Source organism: Paroedura picta, chromosome 9 (genome assembly GCF_049243985.1).
Source record: "Paroedura picta isolate Pp20150507F chromosome 9, Ppicta_v3.0, whole genome shotgun sequence".
Classification (NCBI taxonomy): domain Eukaryota; kingdom Metazoa; phylum Chordata; class Lepidosauria; order Squamata; family Gekkonidae; genus Paroedura; species Paroedura picta.
Window position 1 is genome coordinate 2,088,949 of NC_135377.1, and position 19,724 is coordinate 2,108,672.

The 19,724-nt window shown below is 59.0% G+C and overlaps 1 protein-coding gene across 1 annotated transcript in view; it reads left to right on the plus strand.

Moving 5' to 3' along the window:
• LOC143844352 (1-phosphatidylinositol 4,5-bisphosphate phosphodiesterase gamma-1-like) overlaps nucleotides 1-19,724 on the plus strand; it is a 64,783-nt gene that overhangs the window by 31,094 nt on the left and 13,965 nt on the right. The window contains exons 9-22 of the mRNA XM_077351317.1: nucleotides 27-128; nucleotides 1,415-1,533; nucleotides 1,652-1,737; nucleotides 8,635-8,755; nucleotides 9,714-9,882; nucleotides 10,425-10,544; nucleotides 11,515-11,622; nucleotides 12,566-12,753; nucleotides 14,276-14,476; nucleotides 15,177-15,296; nucleotides 15,651-15,834; nucleotides 17,200-17,277; nucleotides 18,139-18,242; nucleotides 18,853-18,949. Coding sequence (XP_077207432.1) covers nucleotides 27-128; nucleotides 1,415-1,533; nucleotides 1,652-1,737; nucleotides 8,635-8,755; nucleotides 9,714-9,882; nucleotides 10,425-10,544; nucleotides 11,515-11,622; nucleotides 12,566-12,753; nucleotides 14,276-14,476; nucleotides 15,177-15,296; nucleotides 15,651-15,834; nucleotides 17,200-17,277; nucleotides 18,139-18,242; nucleotides 18,853-18,949 — 1,797 coding nt within the window. The remainder of the gene's footprint in view (nucleotides 1-26; nucleotides 129-1,414; nucleotides 1,534-1,651; nucleotides 1,738-8,634; nucleotides 8,756-9,713; nucleotides 9,883-10,424; nucleotides 10,545-11,514; nucleotides 11,623-12,565; nucleotides 12,754-14,275; nucleotides 14,477-15,176; nucleotides 15,297-15,650; nucleotides 15,835-17,199; nucleotides 17,278-18,138; nucleotides 18,243-18,852; nucleotides 18,950-19,724) is intronic.

Here is a 19,724-nt window from a genome sequence, read left to right on the forward strand (position 1 = left end):
CTTGTAACCCCCTGCCCTTCCTCTAGGAACCCTGGGCGACCGACATTGCCCGAGTTCGAGAATACCTGTGCAGTTATCTGCAGGACCCCTTCAGCGACATGACTGAACCTTTCTTCCAGCTGGACGAGGTGGGTAAGCTGGGGCAGGGGTTGCCAGGAGACCTCTTTGTTCAGCACTGCCTGGAAGAGTGCGTGGGGAAGGGTGGAGTGAAGGAGGTCCCGGACACCCCAGCAACAGTAGGGCCTTTCTCACCCAGATCTCCATCTCTCCCTTCTTCTGAGATAACAACTAGAAATTCTGTGTATGCTTTTTGGAATCTGAGTAGTCCCGGTTCTCAGACCCAGCATGATGTAATCCAGGAGTGGCCAAACTGTGGCTCTCCAGATGTCCATGGACTACAAGTCCCATGAGCCCCTGTGCTGGGAGGGGATCATGGGAATTGTAGTCCATGGACATCTGAAGAGCCACAGTGTGGCCACCTCCGGTGTAATCAGACATTGACATGTAGCTCAGTGCTTGGATCTGGCCCGTCCAGGCCTCCTATCTGGCCCTCAAGCAACTGGGGGGAAACCAGTCTGAATGCTGACTGGCAGGGCCCATATTAGGATAATTCACCCCCTGCTGAGGTCGCTCCCTTCCCCAAATACGGCCCTCCCCCGGATCTCCAGGGGTTGTCCACTCTGGACTTGCCAAAAGCTTCCAAAATGTGATTGTTGAGAAAGAAGAAACAGGCAAACAGAAAAAGAAAGCTAAAACGGTTCTGCATACCAGTTTAAGAACTACTTTGCACTGTACGTTATAAAATATAATAACAAGATGGGTGGATAAGCGTCCAGGTTTTCTCCTTTTCCTCCTAATCAAATTCTTAAGAGAGTTCTCCCCATCTCTTCTGCATATAAATTTAACAAATATGGGGCTCTGGGATTTAAAAAAAATACAATTAAAATGTCTCTTGTGCTGGATGATAGTCTCAGATAGCGGCTGTGTTGGTCTTCAGTAGATGTGCTAGATTTGAATCCAGCACCTTCAACAGGATTTTGGAGTGATAAACTTTTGTGAGTCAAAGTTCACTTCATCAGATACGATTAGGAATGGAGATTCCTGCTCCCTTATATCTCCATTCTGACTTGTCTCACTTTGACTCTCAAAACCTTGGACCCCAGAAATCATGTGCTACTGGACTTGATTCCTGCTCGTAAGCCAGGGGAGAAAGTCACAGTAGTCACGGGAGTCCTCAAAATTGTTTTTTGCATATCAGTGGAATCCCAGTGGCCAGCAACACCTGGAGGGTCACCAAGTATCTGGATCAGGCTAGAGTCCAGACTCTCATCTTGCTCTTCTGCCCCAGAGGTGACTCATCTTTTTCTCTCCCTCTTCCTGGATTTCTAACTACTTCTTCTCTTCTTTCCACCAGTTCCTGACATTCCTGTTCTCGAAAGAAAACATGGTCATGGACTCCAAGTACGAGCGGGTGGTGACGGATGAAATGAATTACCCGTTATCTCAGTATTGGATTTCATCCTCCCATAACACGTAAGCATGTCCGTGGCATCATTTGCTCGGGGATATGACCAGGGACCTGCAGGAAGCTGTGAGTCGCACAGGAAGTTCTGCCCACCACGTGGTTCAGTCCCTTCTCTTCCTCTCCCAGGTATCTCACCGGAGACCAGTTCTCAAGTGAGTCCTCTCTGGAAGCATACGCACGCTGCCTCCGCATGGGTTGCCGTTGCATTGAATGTGAGTGACATCATCTGTCCTTCCGTGTTGGGTTTGGGGCTCTGTTCATATCATAAGAAGAGCCAGGGAGGGTCCCTCCAGTCCAGCCTCCCGTCTCACCCAGGGGCCAGCCAGTTCCTCTGCAGGGCCAGCCACAGGGCAGAAAGTCCGAGGCCTTCCCCTGAGAAGACCCTCAGAAGAGCCCTGCTGGGTCAGGCCAGGGAGGGCCCCTCCAGTCCAGCCTCCCGTCTCACCCAGGGGCCAGCCAGTTCCTCTGCAGGGCCAGCCACAGGGCAGAGAGGGCAAGGCCTTCCCCTGAGAAGACCCTCAGAAGAGCCCTGCTGGGTCAGGCCAGGGAGGGTCCCTCCAGTCCAGCCTCCCGTCTCACCCAGGGGCCAGCCAGTTCCTCTGCAGGGCCAGCTACAGGGCAGAGAGGCCGCCTTCCCCTGAGAAGACCCTCAGGAGAGCCCTGCTGGGTCAGGCCAGGGAGGGTCCCTCCAGTCCAGCCTCCCGTCTCACCCAGGGGCCAGCCAGTTCCTCTGCAGGGCCAGCCACAGGGCAGGGAGGCCAAGGCCTTCCCCTGAGAAGACCCTCAGGAGAGCCCTGCTGGGTCAGGCCAGGGAGGGTCCCTCCAGTCCAGCCTCCCGTCTCACCCAGGGGCCAGCCAGTTCCTCTGCAGGGCCAGCCACAGGGCAGAGAGGCCGAGGCCTTCCCCTGAGAAGACCCTCAGGAGAGCCCTGCTGGGTCAGGCCAGGGAGGGCCCCTCCAGTCCAGCCTCCCGTCTCACCCAGGGGCCAGCCAGTTCCTCTGCAGGGCCAGCCACAGGACAGAGAGGCCGAGGCCTTCCCCTGAGAAGACCCTCAGAAGAGCCCTGCTGGGTCAGGCCAGGGAGGGTCCCTCCAGTCCAGCCTCCCGTCTCACCCAGGGGCCAGCCAGTTCCTCTGCAGGGCCAGCCACAGGGCAGAGAGGCCGAGGCCTTCCCCTGAGAAGACCCTCAGAAGAGCCCTGCTGGGTCAGGCCAGGGAGGGTCCCTCCAGTCCAGCCTCCCGTCTCACCCAGGGGCCAGCCAGTTCCTCTGCAGGGCCAGCCACAGGGCAGAGAGGCCGAGGCCTTCCCCTGAGAAGACCCTCAGAAGAGCCCTGCTGGGTAGGCCAGGGAGGGTCCCTCCAGTCCAGCCTCCCGGCTCAACCAGGGTCCAGCCAGTTCCTCTGCAGGGCCAGCCACAGGGCAGAGAGGCCGAGGCCTTCCCCTGAGAAGACCCTCAGAAGAGCCCTGCTGGGTCAGAGAAGGGAGGGTCCCTCCAGTCCAGCCTCCCATCTCCCCCAGGGGCCAGCCAGTTCCTCTGCAGGGCCAGCCACAGGGCAGAGAGGCCGAGGCCTTCCCCTGAGAAGACCCCCAGAAGAGCCCTGCTGGGTCAGGCCAGGGAGGGTCCCTCCAGTCCAGCCTCCCGTCTCACCCAGGGGCCAGCCAGTTCCTCTGCAGGGCCAGCCACAGGACAGAGAGGCCGAGGCCTTCCCCTGAGAAGACCCTCAGAAGAGCCCTGCTGGGTCAGGCCAGGGAGGGTCCCTCCAGTCCAGCCTCCCGTCTCACCCAGGGGCCAGCCAGTTCCTCTGCAGGGCCAGCCACAGGGCAGAGAGGCCGAGGCCTTCCCCTGAGAAGACCCTCAGAAGAGCCCTGCTGGGTCAGGCCAGGGAGGATCCCTCCAGTCCAGCCTCCCGTCTCACCCAGGGGCCAGCCAGTTCCTCTGCAGGGCCAGCCACAGGGCAGAGAGGCCGAGGCCTTCCCCTGAGAAGACCCTCAGAAGAGCCCTGCTGGGTCAGGCCAGGGAGGGTCCCTCCAGTCCAGCCTCCCGTCTCACCCAGGGGCCAGCCAGTTCCTCTGCAGGGCCAGCCACAGGGCAGAGAGGCCGAGGCCTTCCCCTGAGAAGACCCCCAGAAGAGCCCTGCTGGGTCAGGCCAGGGAGGGTCCCTCCAGTCCAGCCTCCCGTCTCACCCAGGGGACAGCCAGTTCCTCTGCAGGGCCAGCCACAGGGCAGAGAGGCCGAGGCCTTCCCCTGAGAAGACCCTCAGAAGAGCCCTGCTGGGTCAGGCCAGGGAGGGTCCCTCCAGTCCAGCCTCCCGTCTCCCCCAGGGGCCAGCCAGTTCCTCTGCAGGGCCAGCCACAGGGCAGAGAGGCCGAGGCCTTCCCCTGAGAAGACCCCCAGAAGAGCCCTGCTGGGTCAGGCCAGGGAGGGTCCCTCCAGTCCAGCCTCCCGTCTCACCCAGGGGACAGCCAGTTCCTCTGCAGGGCCAGCCACAGGGCAGAGAGGCCGAGGCCTTCCCCTGAGAAGACCCTCAGAAGAGCCCTGCTGGGTCAGGCCAGGGAGGGTCCCTCCAGTCCAGCCTCCCGTCTCCCCCAGGGGCCAGCCAGTTCCTCTGCAGGGCCAGCCACAGGGCAGAGAGGCCGAGGCCTTCCCCTGAGAAGACCCTCAGAAGAGCCCTGCTGGGTCAGGCCAGGGAGGGTCCCTCCAGTCCAGCCTCCCGTCTCCCCCAGGGGCCAGCCAGTTCCTCTGCAGGGCCAGCCACAGGGCAGAGAGGCCGAGGCCTTCCCCTGAGAAGACCCTCAGAAGAGCCCTGCTGGGTCAGGCCAGGGAGGGTCCCTCCAGTCCAGCCTCCCGTCTCCCCCAGGGGCCAGCCAGTTCCTCTGCAGGGCCAGCCACAGGGCAGAGAGGCCGAGGCCTTCCCGTGAGAAGACCCTCAGAAGAGCCCTGCTGGGTCAGGCCAGGGAGGGTCCCTCCAGTCCAGCCTCCCGTCTCCCCCAGGGGCCAGCCAGTTCCTCTGCAGGGCCAGCCACAGGGCAGAGAGGCCGAGGCCTTCCCCTGAGAAGACCCTCAGAAGAGCCCTGCTGGGTCAGGCCAGGGAGGGTCCCTCCAGTCCAGCCTCCCGTCTCCCCCAGGGGCCAGCCAGTTCCTCTGCAGGGCCAGCCACAGGGCAGAGAGGCCGAGGCCTTCCCCTGAGAAGACCCTCAGAAGAGCCCTGCTGGGTAGGCCAGGGAGGGTCCCTCCAGTCCAGCCTCCCGGCTCAACCAGGGGCCAGCCAGTTCCTCTGCAGGGCCAGCCACAGGGCAGAGAGGCCGAGGCCTTCCCCTGAGAAGACCCTCAGAAGAGCCCTGCTGGGTCAGGCCAGGGAGGGTCCCTCCAGTCCAGCCTCCCGTCTCCCCCAGGGGCCAGCCAGTTCCTCTGCAGGGCCAGCCACAGGGCAGAGAGGCCGAGGCCTTCCCCTGAGAAGACCCTCAGAAGAGCCCTGCTGGGTCAGGCCAGGGAGGGTCCCTCCAGTCCAGCCTCCCGTCTCACCCAGGGGCCAGCCAGTTCCTCTGCAGGGCCAGCCACAGGGCAGAGAGGCCGAGGCCTTCCCCTGAGAAGACCCTCAGAAGAGCCCTGCTGGGTCAGGCCAGGGAGGATCCCTCCAGTCCAGCCTCCCGTCTCACCCAGGGGCCAGCCAGTTCCTCTGCAGGGCCAGCCACAGGGCAGAGAGGCCGAGGCCTTCCCCTGAGAAGACCCTCAGAAGAGCCCTGCTGGGTCAGGCCAGGGAGGGTCCCTCCAGTCCAGCCTCCCGTCTCACCCAGGGGCCAGCCAGTTCCTCTGCAGGGCCAGCCACAGGGCAGAGAGGCCGAGGCCTTCCCCTGAGAAGACCCTCAGAAGAGCCCTGCTGGGTAGGCCAGGGAGGGTCCCTCCAGTCCAGCCTCCCGGCTCAACCAGGGGCCAGCCAGTTCCTCTGCAGGGCCAGCCACAGGGCAGAGAGGCCGAGGCCTTCCCCTGAGAAGACCCTCAGAAGAGCCCTGCTGGGTCAGAGAAGGGAGGGTCCCTCCAGTCCAGCCTCCCATCTCCCCCAGGGGCCAGCCAGTTCCTCTGCAGGGCCAGCCACAGGGCAGAGAGGCCGAGGCCTTCCCCTGAGAAGACCCTCAGAAGAGCCCTGCTGGGTCAGGCCAGGGAGGGTCCCTCCAGTCCAGCCTCCCGTCTCACCCAGGGGCCAGCCAGTTCCTCTGCAGGGCCAGCCACAGGGCAGAGAGGCCGAGGCCTTCCCCTGAGAAGACCCTCAGAAGAGCCCTGCTGGGTCAGGCCAGGGAGGATCCCTCCAGTCCAGCCTCCCGTCTCACCCAGGGGCCAGCCAGTTCCTCTGCAGGGCCAGCCACAGGGCAGAGAGGCCGAGGCCTTCCCCTGAGAAGACCCTCAGAAGAGCCCTGCTGGGTCAGGCCAGGGAGGGTCCCTCCAGTCCAGCCTCCCGTCTCACCCAGGGGCCAGCCAGTTCCTCTGCAGGGCCAGCCACAGGGCAGAGAGGCCGAGGCCTTCCCCTGAGAAGACCCCCAGAAGAGCCCTGCTGGGTCAGGCCAGGGAGGGTCCCTCCAGTCCAGCCTCCCGTCTCACCCAGGGGACAGCCAGTTCCTCTGCAGGGCCAGCCACAGGGCAGAGAGGCCGAGGCCTTCCCCTGAGAAGACCCTCAGAAGAGCCCTGCTGGGTCAGGCCAGGGAGGGTCCCTCCAGTCCAGCCTCCCGTCTCCCCCAGGGGCCAGCCAGTTCCTCTGCAGGGCCAGCCACAGGGCAGAGAGGCCGAGGCCTTCCCCTGAGAAGACCCTCAGAAGAGCCCTGCTGGGTCAGGCCAGGGAGGGTCCCTCCAGTCCAGCCTCCCGTCTCACCCAGGGGCCAGCCAGTTCCTCTGCAGGGCCAGCCACAGGGCAGAGAGGCCGAGGCCTTCCCCTGAGAAGACCCCCAGAAGAGCCCTGCTGGGTCAGGCCAGGGAGGGTCCCTCCAGTCCAGCCTCCCGTCTCACCCAGGGGACAGCCAGTTCCTCTGCAGGGCCAGCCACAGGGCAGAGAGGCCGAGGCCTTCCCCTGAGAAGACCCTCAGAAGAGCCCTGCTGGGTCAGGCCAGGGAGGGTCCCTCCAGTCCAGCCTCCCGTCTCCCCCAGGGGCCAGCCAGTTCCTCTGCAGGGCCAGCCACAGGGCAGAGAGGCCGAGGCCTTCCCCTGAGAAGACCCTCAGAAGAGCCCTGCTGGGTCAGGCCAGGGAGGGTCCCTCCAGTCCAGCCTCCCGTCTCCCCCAGGGGCCAGCCAGTTCCTCTGCAGGGCCAGCCACAGGGCAGAGAGGCCGAGGCCTTCCCCTGAGAAGACCCTCAGAAGAGCCCTGCTGGGTCAGGCCAGGGAGGGTCCCTCCAGTCCAGCCTCCCGTCTCCCCCAGGGGCCAGCCAGTTCCTCTGCAGGGCCAGCCACAGGGCAGAGAGGCCGAGGCCTTCCCGTGAGAAGACCCTCAGAAGAGCCCTGCTGGGTCAGGCCAGGGACGGTCCCTCCAGTCCAGCCTCCCGTCTCCCCCAGGGGCCAGCCAGTTCCTCTGCAGGGCCAGCCACAGGGCAGAGAGGCCGAGGCCTTCCCCTGAGAAGACCCTCAGAAGAGCCCTGCTGGGTCAGGCCAGGGAGGGTCCCTCCAGTCCAGCCTCCCGTCTCACCCAGGGGCCAGCCAGTTCCTCTGCAGGGCCAGCCACAGGGCAGAGAGGCCGAGGCCTTCCCCTGAGAAGACCCTCAGAAGAGCCCTGCTGGGTAGGCCAGGGAGGGTCCCTCCAGTCCAGCCTCCCGGCTCAACCAGGGGCCAGCCAGTTCCTCTGCAGGGCTAGCCACAGGGCAGAGAGGCCGAGGCCTTCCCCTGAGAAGACCCTCAGAAGAGCCCTGCTGGGTCAGGCCAGGGAGGGTCCCTCCAGTCCAGCCTCCCGTCTCCCCCAGGGGCCAGCCAGTTCCTCTGCAGGGCCAGCCACAGGGCAGAGAGGCCGAGGCCTTCCCCTGAGAAGACCCTCAGAAGAGCCCTGCTGGGTCAGGCCAGGGAGGGTCCCTCCAGTCCAGCCTCCCGTCTCACCCAGGGGCCAGCCAGTTCCTCTGCAGGGCCAGCCACAGGGCAGAGAGGCCGAGGCCTTCCCCTGAGAAGACCCTCAGAAGAGCCCTGCTGGGTAGGCCAGGGAGGGTCCCTCCAGTCCAGCCTCCCGGCTCAACCAGGGGCCAGCCAGTTCCTCTGCAGGGCCAGCCACAGGGCAGAGAGGCCGAGGCCTTCCCCTGAGAAGACCCTCAGAAGAGCCCTGCTGGGTCAGAGAAGGGAGGGTCCCTCCAGTCCAGCCTCCCATCTCCCCCAGGGGCCAGCCAGTTCCTCTGCAGGGCCAGGCACAGGGCAGAGAGGCCGAGGCCTTCCCCTGAGAAGACCCTCAGAAGAGCCCTGCTGGGTAAGCCAGGGAGGGTCCCTCCAGTCCAGCCTCCCGGCTCAACCAGGGGCCAGCCAGTTCCTCTGCAGGGCCAGCCACAGGGCAGAGAGGCCGAGGCCTTCCCCTGAGAAGACCCTCAGAAGAGCCCTGCTGGGTCAGGCCAGGGAGGGTCCCTCCAGTCCAGCCTCCCGTCTCACCCAGGGGCCAGCCAGTTCCTCTGCAGGGCCAGCCACAGGGCAGAGAGGCCGAGGCCTTCCCCTGAGAAGACCCTCAGGAGAGCCCTGCTGGGTCAGGCCAGGGAGGGTCCCTCCAGTCCAGCCTCCCGTCTCACCCAGGGGCCAGCCAGTTCCTCTGCAGGGCCAGCCACAGGGCAGGGAGGCCGAGGCCTTCCCCTGAGAAGACCCTCAGAAGAGCCCTGCTGGGTCAGGCCAGGGAGGGTCCCTCCAGTCCAGCCTCCCGTCTCACCCAGGGGCCAGCCAGTTCCTCTGCAGGGCCAGCCACAGGGCAGGGAGGCCGAGGCCTTCCCCTGAGGTTGCCTCCTGGCTCTGGCATTCATCATGCCTCTGAATCTGTTTTGCTCTTTGCAGGGGGGGGGGACCCCCAGGGATGCCATCCTTGTGTTTGTATAGGTGTGAGGGTGGCAGAAAAGGTGATCCATCCCCTCTTCTTCATGAACTAACTGATCTTCTGTGCTCTCGGGCTGCAGTGGACTGTTGGGATGGCCCCGATGACCTCCCGATCATCTACCACGGCCACACGCTCACCTCCAAGATCAAATTCCTCGACGTGCTGCACACCATCAAGGAGCACGCCTTCACCACCTCTGAGTAAGCCAAGGAGAAACCCTGCCTGGCACCCCCTGAATGCTTCTTTAAGCCCCCCCCCCCCCCGCATCAGCAGGCCCCTCAACGCCTTGCCTCTTTTCTAAAGAGGGGAGGGAATGGGTGGGAGTCTGTGATTGTGTGCACATCCTGGGCTCGTCAGGCCAGACGGAGATGACAAGGAAAGGAGGTGTGGGGCAAGCCGTGGGACTGCTGGGTGCTCAAGTTCAAGGGCTCGGTTGTAACCTTCAATGCCATTCAGGATCTGGGCCCTGCATACCTGACTGTATCCCCCAAGGAGCCGACCGGTAAGCCCAGGCCTTAGAGAAGTATGTTTGGCCTCAACCAGGGCCAGGATCTTTTCGGCACTGGCCCCGACCTGGTGGAATGAGCTCCCGCAGAACTGCAGGCCCTACAGGAATTTCCTCAGTTTCGAAGGACCTTTAAGACAGAGCTCTTCTGCCAGGCCATTGGTTGGGGCCAGTGAGTGACAGGAAATGACATCATCATATGTGGCCTTCAGCCAATGAGTATGTTGTTGTGAGTTGCAAAGTCGTGCCCGACCCATCGCGACCCCATGGACAATGATCCTCCAGGCCTTCCTGCCTCTACCATTCCCCGGAGTCCATTTAAATTTGCACCGACTGCTTCAGTGACTCCATCCAGCCACCTCATTCTCTGTCGTCCCCTTCTTCTTTTGCTCCCAGCATTAGGCTCTTCTCCATACTCCAATGAGTATACGGAATGTTTTAATTGTTTTAAATTGCTTTATTCAAACTGTAATTCTGTTTAAATGTGGCGAACTGCTTCAAGTCAGTAACCCTGAAAGAGGCAGTATAAAAATCCACAAATAAATAAACAGACTGAGTAATTCTGCCTGTCTCCACCACGCTGCCCTCCAGGTCAGGGCCAAGAAAGGGGGGACGACAGAGAGGTCTGAATCTGCCCCTTCCCCCCCCCCTAGGTTCCCCGTCATCCTGTCCATTGAGGACCACTGCAGCATTGTCCAGCAGAGGAACATGGCGTCCCACTTCAAGAAGGTGTTCGGGGACATGCTCCTCACCAAGCCGGTGGACGTCAACGCTGACCAGCTGCCCTCGCCGGCACAGCTCAGGAAGAAAATCCTCATCAAGGTGGCCTGACCCTCCAGTTCCCTCCTTCGCACAAATCTTTAGGCCCCCTTTGGTCCCTTCTATGTCTCCCAAATGGCGGGATAAACTAAGTGACATTCCAAGCCTTGTGGTCCTCACCCTATGACCTCTTCAGGGGTGGCCAAACCGTTGGGCTGAGAGAGCCCTGATATTACTGCTCTGTGAGAACAGCGCAATCAGGGCTGTGACTAGCCCAAGGTCACCCAGCTGGCTGCATGTGGAGGAGGGATGAGGAATGAATCCCAGTTTGCCAGATTAGAAACTGCCACTCTTAACCAGGACTCCACGCCGGCCAAGATGTTCCAGGTGGCCAAGTCTTGACGGTCCTTTGCACACAGAGAATCATAGTCGTTGTCTGCCGTTGATTCCTTTGGTTCTCCCGTGCCAGCTTCCTGTTTGCCTCAATTTACTTCCTCAGCTCCACTGCCCAGAGGCCTGCCTGCCTGAGCCTAGACGGCCCGGTGCTGCCCTCTTCCATATGGGGAGGATATTCCCCCGTCACGCTTTCCCCTTCTGCTTTGCAGCACAAGAAGCTGGTGGAAGGGAACCTGTACGAAGAGGTCTCCATGGCCAGCTATTCCGAGAACGACATCAGCAACTCCATCAAGAACGGCATCCTTTACCTGGAGGACCCGATTGACCACGTGAGGGCAGGGACGGGCTGCTGGGTTTGACGGAGAGCCGCATGAGCATCCCTGCATGCCTGGGAGCTGGCCTCCAGGTTGGGAGCGAGCCCTTCCTGTCGCCAGGGGTGGCACTGCCCGCTCTGCAGACAGGAAGGATCGTTGCCCAACTGGGACCCCTCAAAAATGGGGCGAGACCCTGGGCAACTCCCCTTCTGCTGATGTTTGCAACATCCAGGCTTCAGGCTGCTTAGTGGCTGGACTGTGAAGTCCGCTTGAAGATGTCGTCTGCTGAATCAGGCCCTTGGTCCGTCTAGGTCGGTGTTGTCTGCTCAGGCTGGCAGCTGCTCTCTGGGGTCTCAGGCAGAGGTGTTTCCCCTCCCCTACTGCCTGGTCCTTTCTGCAAACTGGAGATGTAAAGCAGAGGCTCTTCCATGGTGATTGAAGGGAACTTCCATGTTCAGAGGCAGTCAGCCTCTGAATCCTAGTGGCAGGAGGCAACATCAGGGTTGGCCCCTGTGTGAGACGGGAGGATGGACTGGATGGACCCTCCCTGGTCTCATCTAGCAGTGCTCCTCTTTTGTCCTTATGTGATTTCAATTGCACAGGCCAGTTCTGTGGTCATTTGCTGCCTCCCTTTTGGTCAGGGCCCCGGGAGAATGTGGCTGCCTGCCTAGCCCACGGGTGCAGCCGCAGAATCTTGGGGGCTGCGCTAAGAATGCAGTGGGCTCCTGGTGGCCCCCCAGAGACCATGTCCCCGATACTTTCTCAATGCCTGGTCCTGTAAAGGGGCTGAGTTTGAAGCCTCTGAAGATTAGGAGTGGGGGTGTGAGCTTGAATGGACCATTTGAGGAGAGCCGTGAACCCTTCCTCACCTGCTTCTGGGGCTTAGGGACTAGCCCCTTGAGGAGTTGCTTCCTGGTGGAGATTTCCCCACAGTCCAGCCTGCCTTCTGCCCACCCCATCTCTGACGCTTTTCTCTCCATTACAGACTTGGAGCCCGCACTACTTTGTGTTGACCAGCAACAAGATCTATTACTCAGAGGAGACCTCTCGCTACCAGTCCAACGAAGATGAGGAAGAACCGGAGCAGAAAGAGGTGCGTTTCCTGCCGGGAAGAAGTGTGGGCAAGGCGAGGTCCTTTCTCCCTAAGAGGCCCGGGGCTCTAATTTCAAGGGAACTGAAGGACAGAATCCCAAGGAGACTGTGATAATGGGACTGAATTGCAGGATGGGAGGGGCCAGTAGCATGTCCCGTATCCAGTGAAGGCAATGAGGCTTGGAAGAGTCAGCCCATCGTAATCAGGTTTAGTGTGGTGCTGCTACAAGCAAGGTTTGGCTTTTGAGGAATCTCCAGGCAGGTGAAATTATTTCCCTCCAGCCATGCTTTGTGGTCTCCCCTGCCCTGAAAGAAGTCAGGTGTCCACAAAAGAGTCCACTTTTCTCCCTCTCCTTTGCCTCATCCTGCATCCTCAAGTTCCCAGCTCTGACCTGTTGATGTCAGCAAGTTTCTGATCAGTGGATAATTCCTCTGTTCATTTATGTTACGGTGCTTTATTGGTTGTGATCTTTACCATCGCTGCGGTTCATAATTTCTGGTGGTGTTTGCTTTCAGGGTTGATCTTGCATTTCTTTACTTCTTTACTTATTTGCTTCATGACTATCCCAGAGAGATTCCTAACTGTCTTGCCTGCAGTCATTCTTTCTGTTGTGGAGGCAAGCAGGGAGGAAGCGTGTTCAAGGGGACAGGAAGTCTCCAAATGAGCCAGTCAAAACAGGAGAATATTTGAAAAATATCCTGATATTTTTCCAACTATGCTAAATACACGTCTCCTGCAGCGCCCCCTATAGGATATTCTTCATATGCTTTTGAATCATGCACAGTACAGATCTCGCTTATTCTAACAACATCCGCCTCTCTTCTTTTTTTATCCTCACAACAATCCTGTGAGGTAGGAAAGGCAGAGTGGGGATTCGAACCCGGGTCTCGCAGGTCCCAGCCTGGCATGCTAACTGCATTCTCGCCTCCGTCTGCCTTCTTAGGAGTTTAACAACAATGAGCTGCACTTCACCAAGAGATGGTTCCACGGCAAACTGGGCGGAGGCCGAGACGGCCGCCAGACTGCGGAGAAGCTGCTGCACGAATACTGCACGGAGACGGGGGGCAAGGACGGCACGTTCCTGGTGCGGGAGAGCGAGACCTTTGTGGGCGACTACACCCTCTCCTTCTGGTAGGCCACGTCTGCCGAGGGCACCCCGCTGCCCAGAAAGAGTTGAGCCTGATGCAAGCACAGATCTGCCCCGGTGGAAGAGAGCTTGGCTCCTTTTCACACATTCGGGCCTGCGAGCGTGTTCGTGGCTGTAACAAGTAGGGTGGTGCGCTTCAGCTGCCCAAGTGGCCGTTCGAGCCCGAAAGCAGGCAGCGCCGCATCTGCGGCGCTGCCTGCTTTCGGGCTCGAACGGCCACTTGGGCGGCTGAAGCGCACCACCGTAGTAACAAGCCCCTTGGCATATGGAGAGGCAGCATGAATGGCTCCAAGGGAGGGTGCAGGAGCAGCTGATTTCGAGTAGAACACCTGGATCTGAGGCCAGTGGCACCTTGGAAACCAGCAACATTTTGAGGGTTCAAGGTTTGGAGACTCCGAGTGAAGAGTATCAGAAGAGCCTTGCTAGATCAGACCAGTGGTCCTAGCCCAGCATCACCCAGCAGCCAGCCAGTTCTTCTGGAGAGCCAACGACAGGGCGTAGAATACGAAACCTTCCTCTAATGTTGCCTCCTGGCTCTGGGAGTGAGAGGACGAGTGCCTCTGAATGTGGAGGTTCCCCTCCATCACCGTGGCAGGTAGCCGTGGATAGACCTCTCCTCCATGAATCTCTCTTAATCCCCTTTGAAAACTGTTTATTCCTGTGGCCATCACCACATCCTCTGGCATCGAATTCCACATTTTGGTCCATGAACATTTGGAGGACCGCAGGTTGACTAGCCCTGCCCTAGAGTGTCTAGATCTGCTCAGGATCCCTGGCCCAAAGGCAGTGAAATGGGCCTTGACCGGGGCCGGGGCCTTCTTGGCCTTGGCTCCAGCTTGGTGGAATACTGTGCTGAAAGACATCAGAGCCCCGCAAGGACTTAAGCAGTTCCGCAGGGGCATGTGGTCGAGGCTCAGAAAGGTCAACAGGTAGTGCTGGCCCCACTGCTGGGAATTAAGGACGATCACTCCGGAAACTGAAGATTGGGAATTGGTTAGGGGATATGGAGACGGTGGTTTTAGATTTTTATTTTTTTATTGCTGTACACTATTGTGTTGCTCCTTGCCCTGGGTGCCATATGAAGGGTGGGAATACAAAAATAAAGTTTATCTTATTATTGTTTTAATTATTTTAATTATTCTGAGCCTTTTATTATCTTTGTTGTAAGCTACCCTCCGCGGCGTGAAATGTCCTGCAGCCTTTCCAAAGGCTCCCCTTTGGAATGAAAAGGGGTGAAGTTCTCTCCTGGGCGTCGTTTGGCACTTTAGAATTCAGCGTAATTTTGTTTTGCAGGAGCCACTCCGCTTGGAGGAAGGCTCGAATCCATGTTCAGTGGGGCGGGAGGAGGCCGGGGTCAGAGTGGCAGGGGACTGGAGTTGGATCCACTGCAGTTCTGATGTCCGAGGGGCTTCCGGGGGGCAGGCTCCACTTCCTGTGCCCCTCCTGGCCGGGAGGGGCTGCCCTTGACCGCTCCTGCCACCCTTTTTCCCTCCCTTCCTCCTGCAGGCGCTCCAGCCGTGTCCAGCACTGCCGCATCCATTCCCGGCAGGAAGCCGGGGCCACCAAGTTCTACCTGACGGACAACCTGGTCTTTGAAAGCCTCTACAGCCTCATCGGCCACTACCGCGAGGTGCCACTGCGCTGCAACGAGTTCGAGATGCGGCTGACGGACCCCGTGCCACAGCCCAACGCCCACGAGAGCAAAGAGTGAGCACTCTAAGCCCGGCCCTTCCTCCCTCCACCCCGATCCTCCTTGCTCTCCTGTAGCCCTCCTGACTCTGCCTGCACTTGGCTTGGAAGGCGACGGAGAGTTAGCCGGTAGAGGTTGGGGAGGGGAGAGGTGCTTCTGTGGCACGGAAACCCCCCCCCCTTACACGGGGGAATGTGGGGTGGAAATTTCCCCGGGGGTCAGAAGATGTGGGCAGATTTTGACTCCGAGCCCTACTTTGCTTTTGAGCACTCTGAGTTAAACTCTTCCGTGGGCCCTGAAAAGGAGATGAAGACCCCCACGTGGCTCTTGCGTCCACAAGTGGCCCAGAAATACTTTAACGGGTTTTCAGGAGCATCAGTCTGCAGCCTTGGAGGGCCAGGGACCCCAGCTGATCCTAAGGAGCTTGACGGCCAGGTCAAAAATTCCCATGGGTCAGATGAGCCCCAGAGCCAGGAGGCAGCCTGAGGGGGAAAGCCTCAGCCTCTCTGCCCAGGGGATGCTGGACTAGGCGGACCCTCCCTGGCCTGACCCAGCAGGGCTCTTCTCACGTTCTTAGGAAGGCCTCATCCTCTCTGCCCTCTTGTTGGCCTTGAAGAGGGACTGGCTGGCCCCTGGGTGAGACGGGAGGCTGGACTAGATGGACTATTGGTCTGACCCAGCAGGGCTCTCCTGAGGGTCTTTGTTCTCTCTCGCCAGGTGGTACCATGCTAACCTGACCCGCTTGCAGGCCGAGCACATGCTGATGCGAGTGCCCCGGGACGGAGCCTTCCTCGTGCGCAAACGCAGTGAGCCCAACTCCTACGCCATCTCTTTTCGGTGAGTGTCCACATGGCCTGGGAGGGCAAGCCCACAGCCGGAGATCCCCAGAGGGGGCTGGGGGAGGGGGCTCCCAACAGGAAAATAGGAAGGCATGGGGAGAGACCAGTGCCCCTCCCCTCCCACTGCAAATGGCTCTCCTCCCCGGAATTGCTTGGCTCAAACATAGGCAGCCATTTGGGGGTTTGTTTACTCACCATTAAAGTGTCCTTGTGGGAGTTCAGAGGGCAGCCAAGTCACAGGCAAGAGACATCCTGGAGTGGCTTCCCTTCGCCGGCTCAGGAGCCTTTCCCCGTCACTCCAGTGAAACCTGGATGAGTCTCTTTTCCGCCCTTCTGTCCCCGATGGCTGCAGGGCGGAGGGCAAAATCAAGCACTGCCGGATCCAGCAGGAGGGCCGCCTGTTCATGCTGGGCAGCTCGGCCGAATTCGAGAGCCTCCTCGACCTGGTCAGCTACTACGAGAAACACCCCCTCTACCGCAAGATGAAGCTGCGCTACCCCATCAACGAGGACACCCTGGAGAAGATGGGCACGGCGGTGAGGCCGCCTCCCGGGGAAAGGGGGTCAGAGGGTCCCGTGAAGCTTCACTGCAGGGGCCCCCAGCCTTTTTGAGCCCTCACGGACCTTTGGGCACAATGTGGCAGAAGCAGCCTCAAAATAGCCGCCACAGGAGTTGCAGCCAGACTCAAAATGGCTGCTGCAAAATGGCTGCCGCAGGAAGAAGAAGAGTTGGGTTTTTCATGCCCTACATTTCACTACCTGGAGAAGCCCCAAAGGGACTTAGAAACACCTGTCCCTTCCTCCCCCCGCAACAGACACCCTGGGAGATGGGTGGGGCTGAGAGAGCTCTGAGAGAATTGCTCTGCGAGAACAGCTCTAGGAGAACTGCGAGTAGCCCAAGGTCACCCAGCTGGCTGCATGTGGAGGAGCGGGAAATAAAGCCCAGTTCTCCAGATTAGAGTCCGCTGCTCTTTAGCCTCAACACCACTCTGGAGCCATGACCAGGCACAGCACGGCTGCCACGGCTTACCCTCCGTCTCCCAGGGGAGATCCTGGCGCTGAGTCGGCAGCTGCTGTTAAGGCGACACCCATAAAAATCTGCATAGCGGGTCAGAAGCGCCCTGGCCCTACCCATTTTGAGAAACACATGTGCACCGAAAAGGATGTCGGCACATGGCACGGTGCCCACAGGGGCCATTTTGGGGACCCTTGTTTTACAGGCCCCTGGAAGCCCACATAGTCCCCACTCAGAGAGGGAGGGCACAGCTCTTAGCAGGGTCCCAGGGGCTTGTCTCATTTTCCCTTGCAGAATTCTTCCTGCGGGGGTCTGTGCCTGTCTTGCTTACTTACTGCAGTTTGTTGTCTTCTGCCTTTGGACCCCTGCATTTGATTATATCCCTTCAGCATCCCGATTGTCTTTGGCTGTATGTGCATGTTGTATAAGTTGCTTTGTGCGTTCAGAGAGCAAAAAAGCAGCCATTGGCTTGGATCCTGCCTAATCTAGATCCGCACAATTCCTCTGCTGCTAAAATGTCCAGTCTGGTGTAGTGGTTAGGAGCGCTGACTTCTAATCTGGCATGCCAGGTTCGATTCTGCACTCCCCCACATGCAGTCAGCTGGGTGACCTTGGGCTCGCCACGGCACTGATAAAACTGTTCTGACCGAGCAGTGATATCAGGGCTCTCTCAGCCTCACCCACCTCACAGGGTGTCTGTTGTGGGGAGAGGAATGGGAAGGCGACTGTAAGCCGCTTTGAGCCTCCTTCGGGCATATAAGAACCAACTCTTCTTCTTCTTCTTCAACTGGGCAAGGGGTTTTAGTGGGAGAAGAAGGAGCTCACTGCCCGTGAGAATGGGGAACGAAGCAGCTGTTGCACCATAACATCCCAGTTTGTCCTTTCAGGAACTGGACTACGGGGCACTCTATGAGGTGCGGACCCCCCACTTCTACGTGGAAGCCAACAAGATGCCTGTGGCCAAGGTGAGCTGCCAAGGTCTTGACGGGTCTCATTTCACAGCTATCTGGGCTGAACCTCTCTTTCCTTAAAAAGTTACTAGGTGCTCCCACCAACTCCCTAGTCCTCGGGGGTCCTGCAGAGGTTTAAACAGAAGAACCTGCATTATACTGAATCAGACTCCTGGTCCATCGAGGCTAAACTTGTCTACTCTGACTGGCAGCTGCTTTCAAGGACCTCAGGTTCAAGGTCTTTCATAAGGACCATAAGAAGGGCCTTTTGGGTCAGACCAGGCCTCCTGTCTCTAGTCCAGCCTCCTGTCTCACACAAAAGGCACCCAGTTCCTCTGGAGGGCCAAGAACAGGGCATGGAGGCCCAGGCCTTCTGATTTTGGCTTCTGGCTCTGGGCTTCAGAGGATACGGACCTCTGATTCTGGAGGCTCCCCTCAGTCACCATGGCTAGTAGCCGTTGATAAAACTCCTTCTCCATGAATCTCTTTCAAGCTCTTTTCAAGTTGTTTATTCCTGTGGCCACCACAACACCCTCTATCAGCAAATTCCACGTTTCCATCACTCTCTTTGCAAAGTAGTGCTTCCTTTTGTCTGTCCTGAACCTACTGCCCGCCAGCGTCATTGGATGCCCTCCAGTTCCCACATTTTGGGAGAGGAGAAGAAAGTTCCCTCTCTGCTCCATGCAGATCACCTGCTGCCTGGCCCTTTCCCCTGGAGCTGCCGGGGATTGAACCTGGGACCTTCTGCCTCTGAGGCAGATGCTGTCCCCCTGAGCCATGGCCCTCCCTCCTCCACTTGGTTTGCCTGGGCAAAAATATGCGGACATTTTTATTTTCAGCCCAGGACTAGTGATGGCATCTCTCTTTCCTCCTTAGTGTACGGTGAAGGCTTTGTATGACTACAAAGCCCAGCGTGAGGATGAGCTTTCCTTCTGCAAACAGGCCATCATTCACAACGTAGACAAGCAGGACGGAGGCTGGTGAGTCCTGTGCGAGCCCCTCAACGCCCCCAAAGGCTGCCTTTTTCTGAATCAGACTGTGGGTCCGTCACATCCAGTCCCTTTAGGTCTTTCCTGTCACCTGCCACCTGACCCTCTTAACGGGACTGAACATGGGAGAAGCTTGACCACTGAGCTACAGCCCATCCCCAACACATGAGGCTACTTTCTGAGCCTGACCTTGATGCATCCGGTATTGTCTGCTCAGACTGGCAGCAGCTCTTCAGGGTCTCAAGCAACAGTGGTTTCCTGTTACCTGCCCCCTGGCCCTTTTGAGTGGAGATGCCAGGGGTTAAGAGCACAAGAGAAGCCATGTTGGGTCAAGTCAGTGGCTTCTCCAGCTGGACCTTCCGTGCCACATGGTGGCCACGGTGGGAGGCCTCGGAATCTCCAGGAACACACAAAGCATCGGTAGGGAGAGGACCCCACCTCCTCCCCAGCCCAAGAAGCCTCTTTTGCGCGGCAGGGTCTCTTTTAACCGCTCCTTTTCTTTCTCCCATCCCGGCTGTTTCCTTGCCTCTTGCATGCAGTGTTGACACCCAAGTGCTCCCCCAAGTCAGTCTGCTTGCCTTGTTCCTATTACCCCTCTCAGGTGGCGAGGAGACTACGGGGGCAAGAAGCAGCTCTGGTTTCCCGCCAACTATGTGGAGGAGATCATGAACAACTCTGTGCCCGAGCAGGATGAAGCCGTGAGTTCAAATCCTCCTCCCTTTCTTCTCGAAACATAAACATGGACACAGAGACACGCCTCCCAGGTTAAATCTTGCATTTTTTATAAGATCGTCCTTCTCATAACAGATACCTGTATCATCTCCAAAACTGTTTCACCGTCATCGTCTTTGGAGGGGGGGGGGCAAGAATTGTTTGCTAGATTGTAAGCCAGGCGTTCTCAACCAGGGTTTCTTGACGGCCCAGAACCTGCAGGGCAGGGCCTCACTGACACCAACCCGATAGTTCTGCAAACTTGGCAGGAGGATTTGGAAACAGAAGACCCACCGATGGAGGCCATGAGCCTCCCTTTTCCCCTAGCACCAAAGAAGCCTCGGTTAGCAGCTTCTCCTCTGGGAACAAGGACTCAGCCCGTTCCGGGCCTTCACTGCTGCTCAAAGCAATCTTCTCTTTTGTCGAAGGCTTTTGCAGCCAGAGTCCGCTAGCTGCCGTGGTATTCTGGGCTGTGCGGCCGTGGTCTGCCAGGGCAGGTCACAACAGGTGCAAAGTTCCCCTGCATTCAACCCTGTCAAAGTCCTTTCCCAACGGCATGAGATTGCATCAGGGTGAAGGGATCCCCCCTCCGCACAAGAGGGAAAGAGAGACCAAGTTTTGAAGCCTCACCACAAGAAATCACAATATCACTATCTTGGAACCACAATCCTAAACAAAATGGGAGTCCAATCGGGCCCCTGTGAGACCAACACGGGTTAATTCAGGGCGTGAGCTTTCGGGTGCAGGCACCCTTCCTCAGAC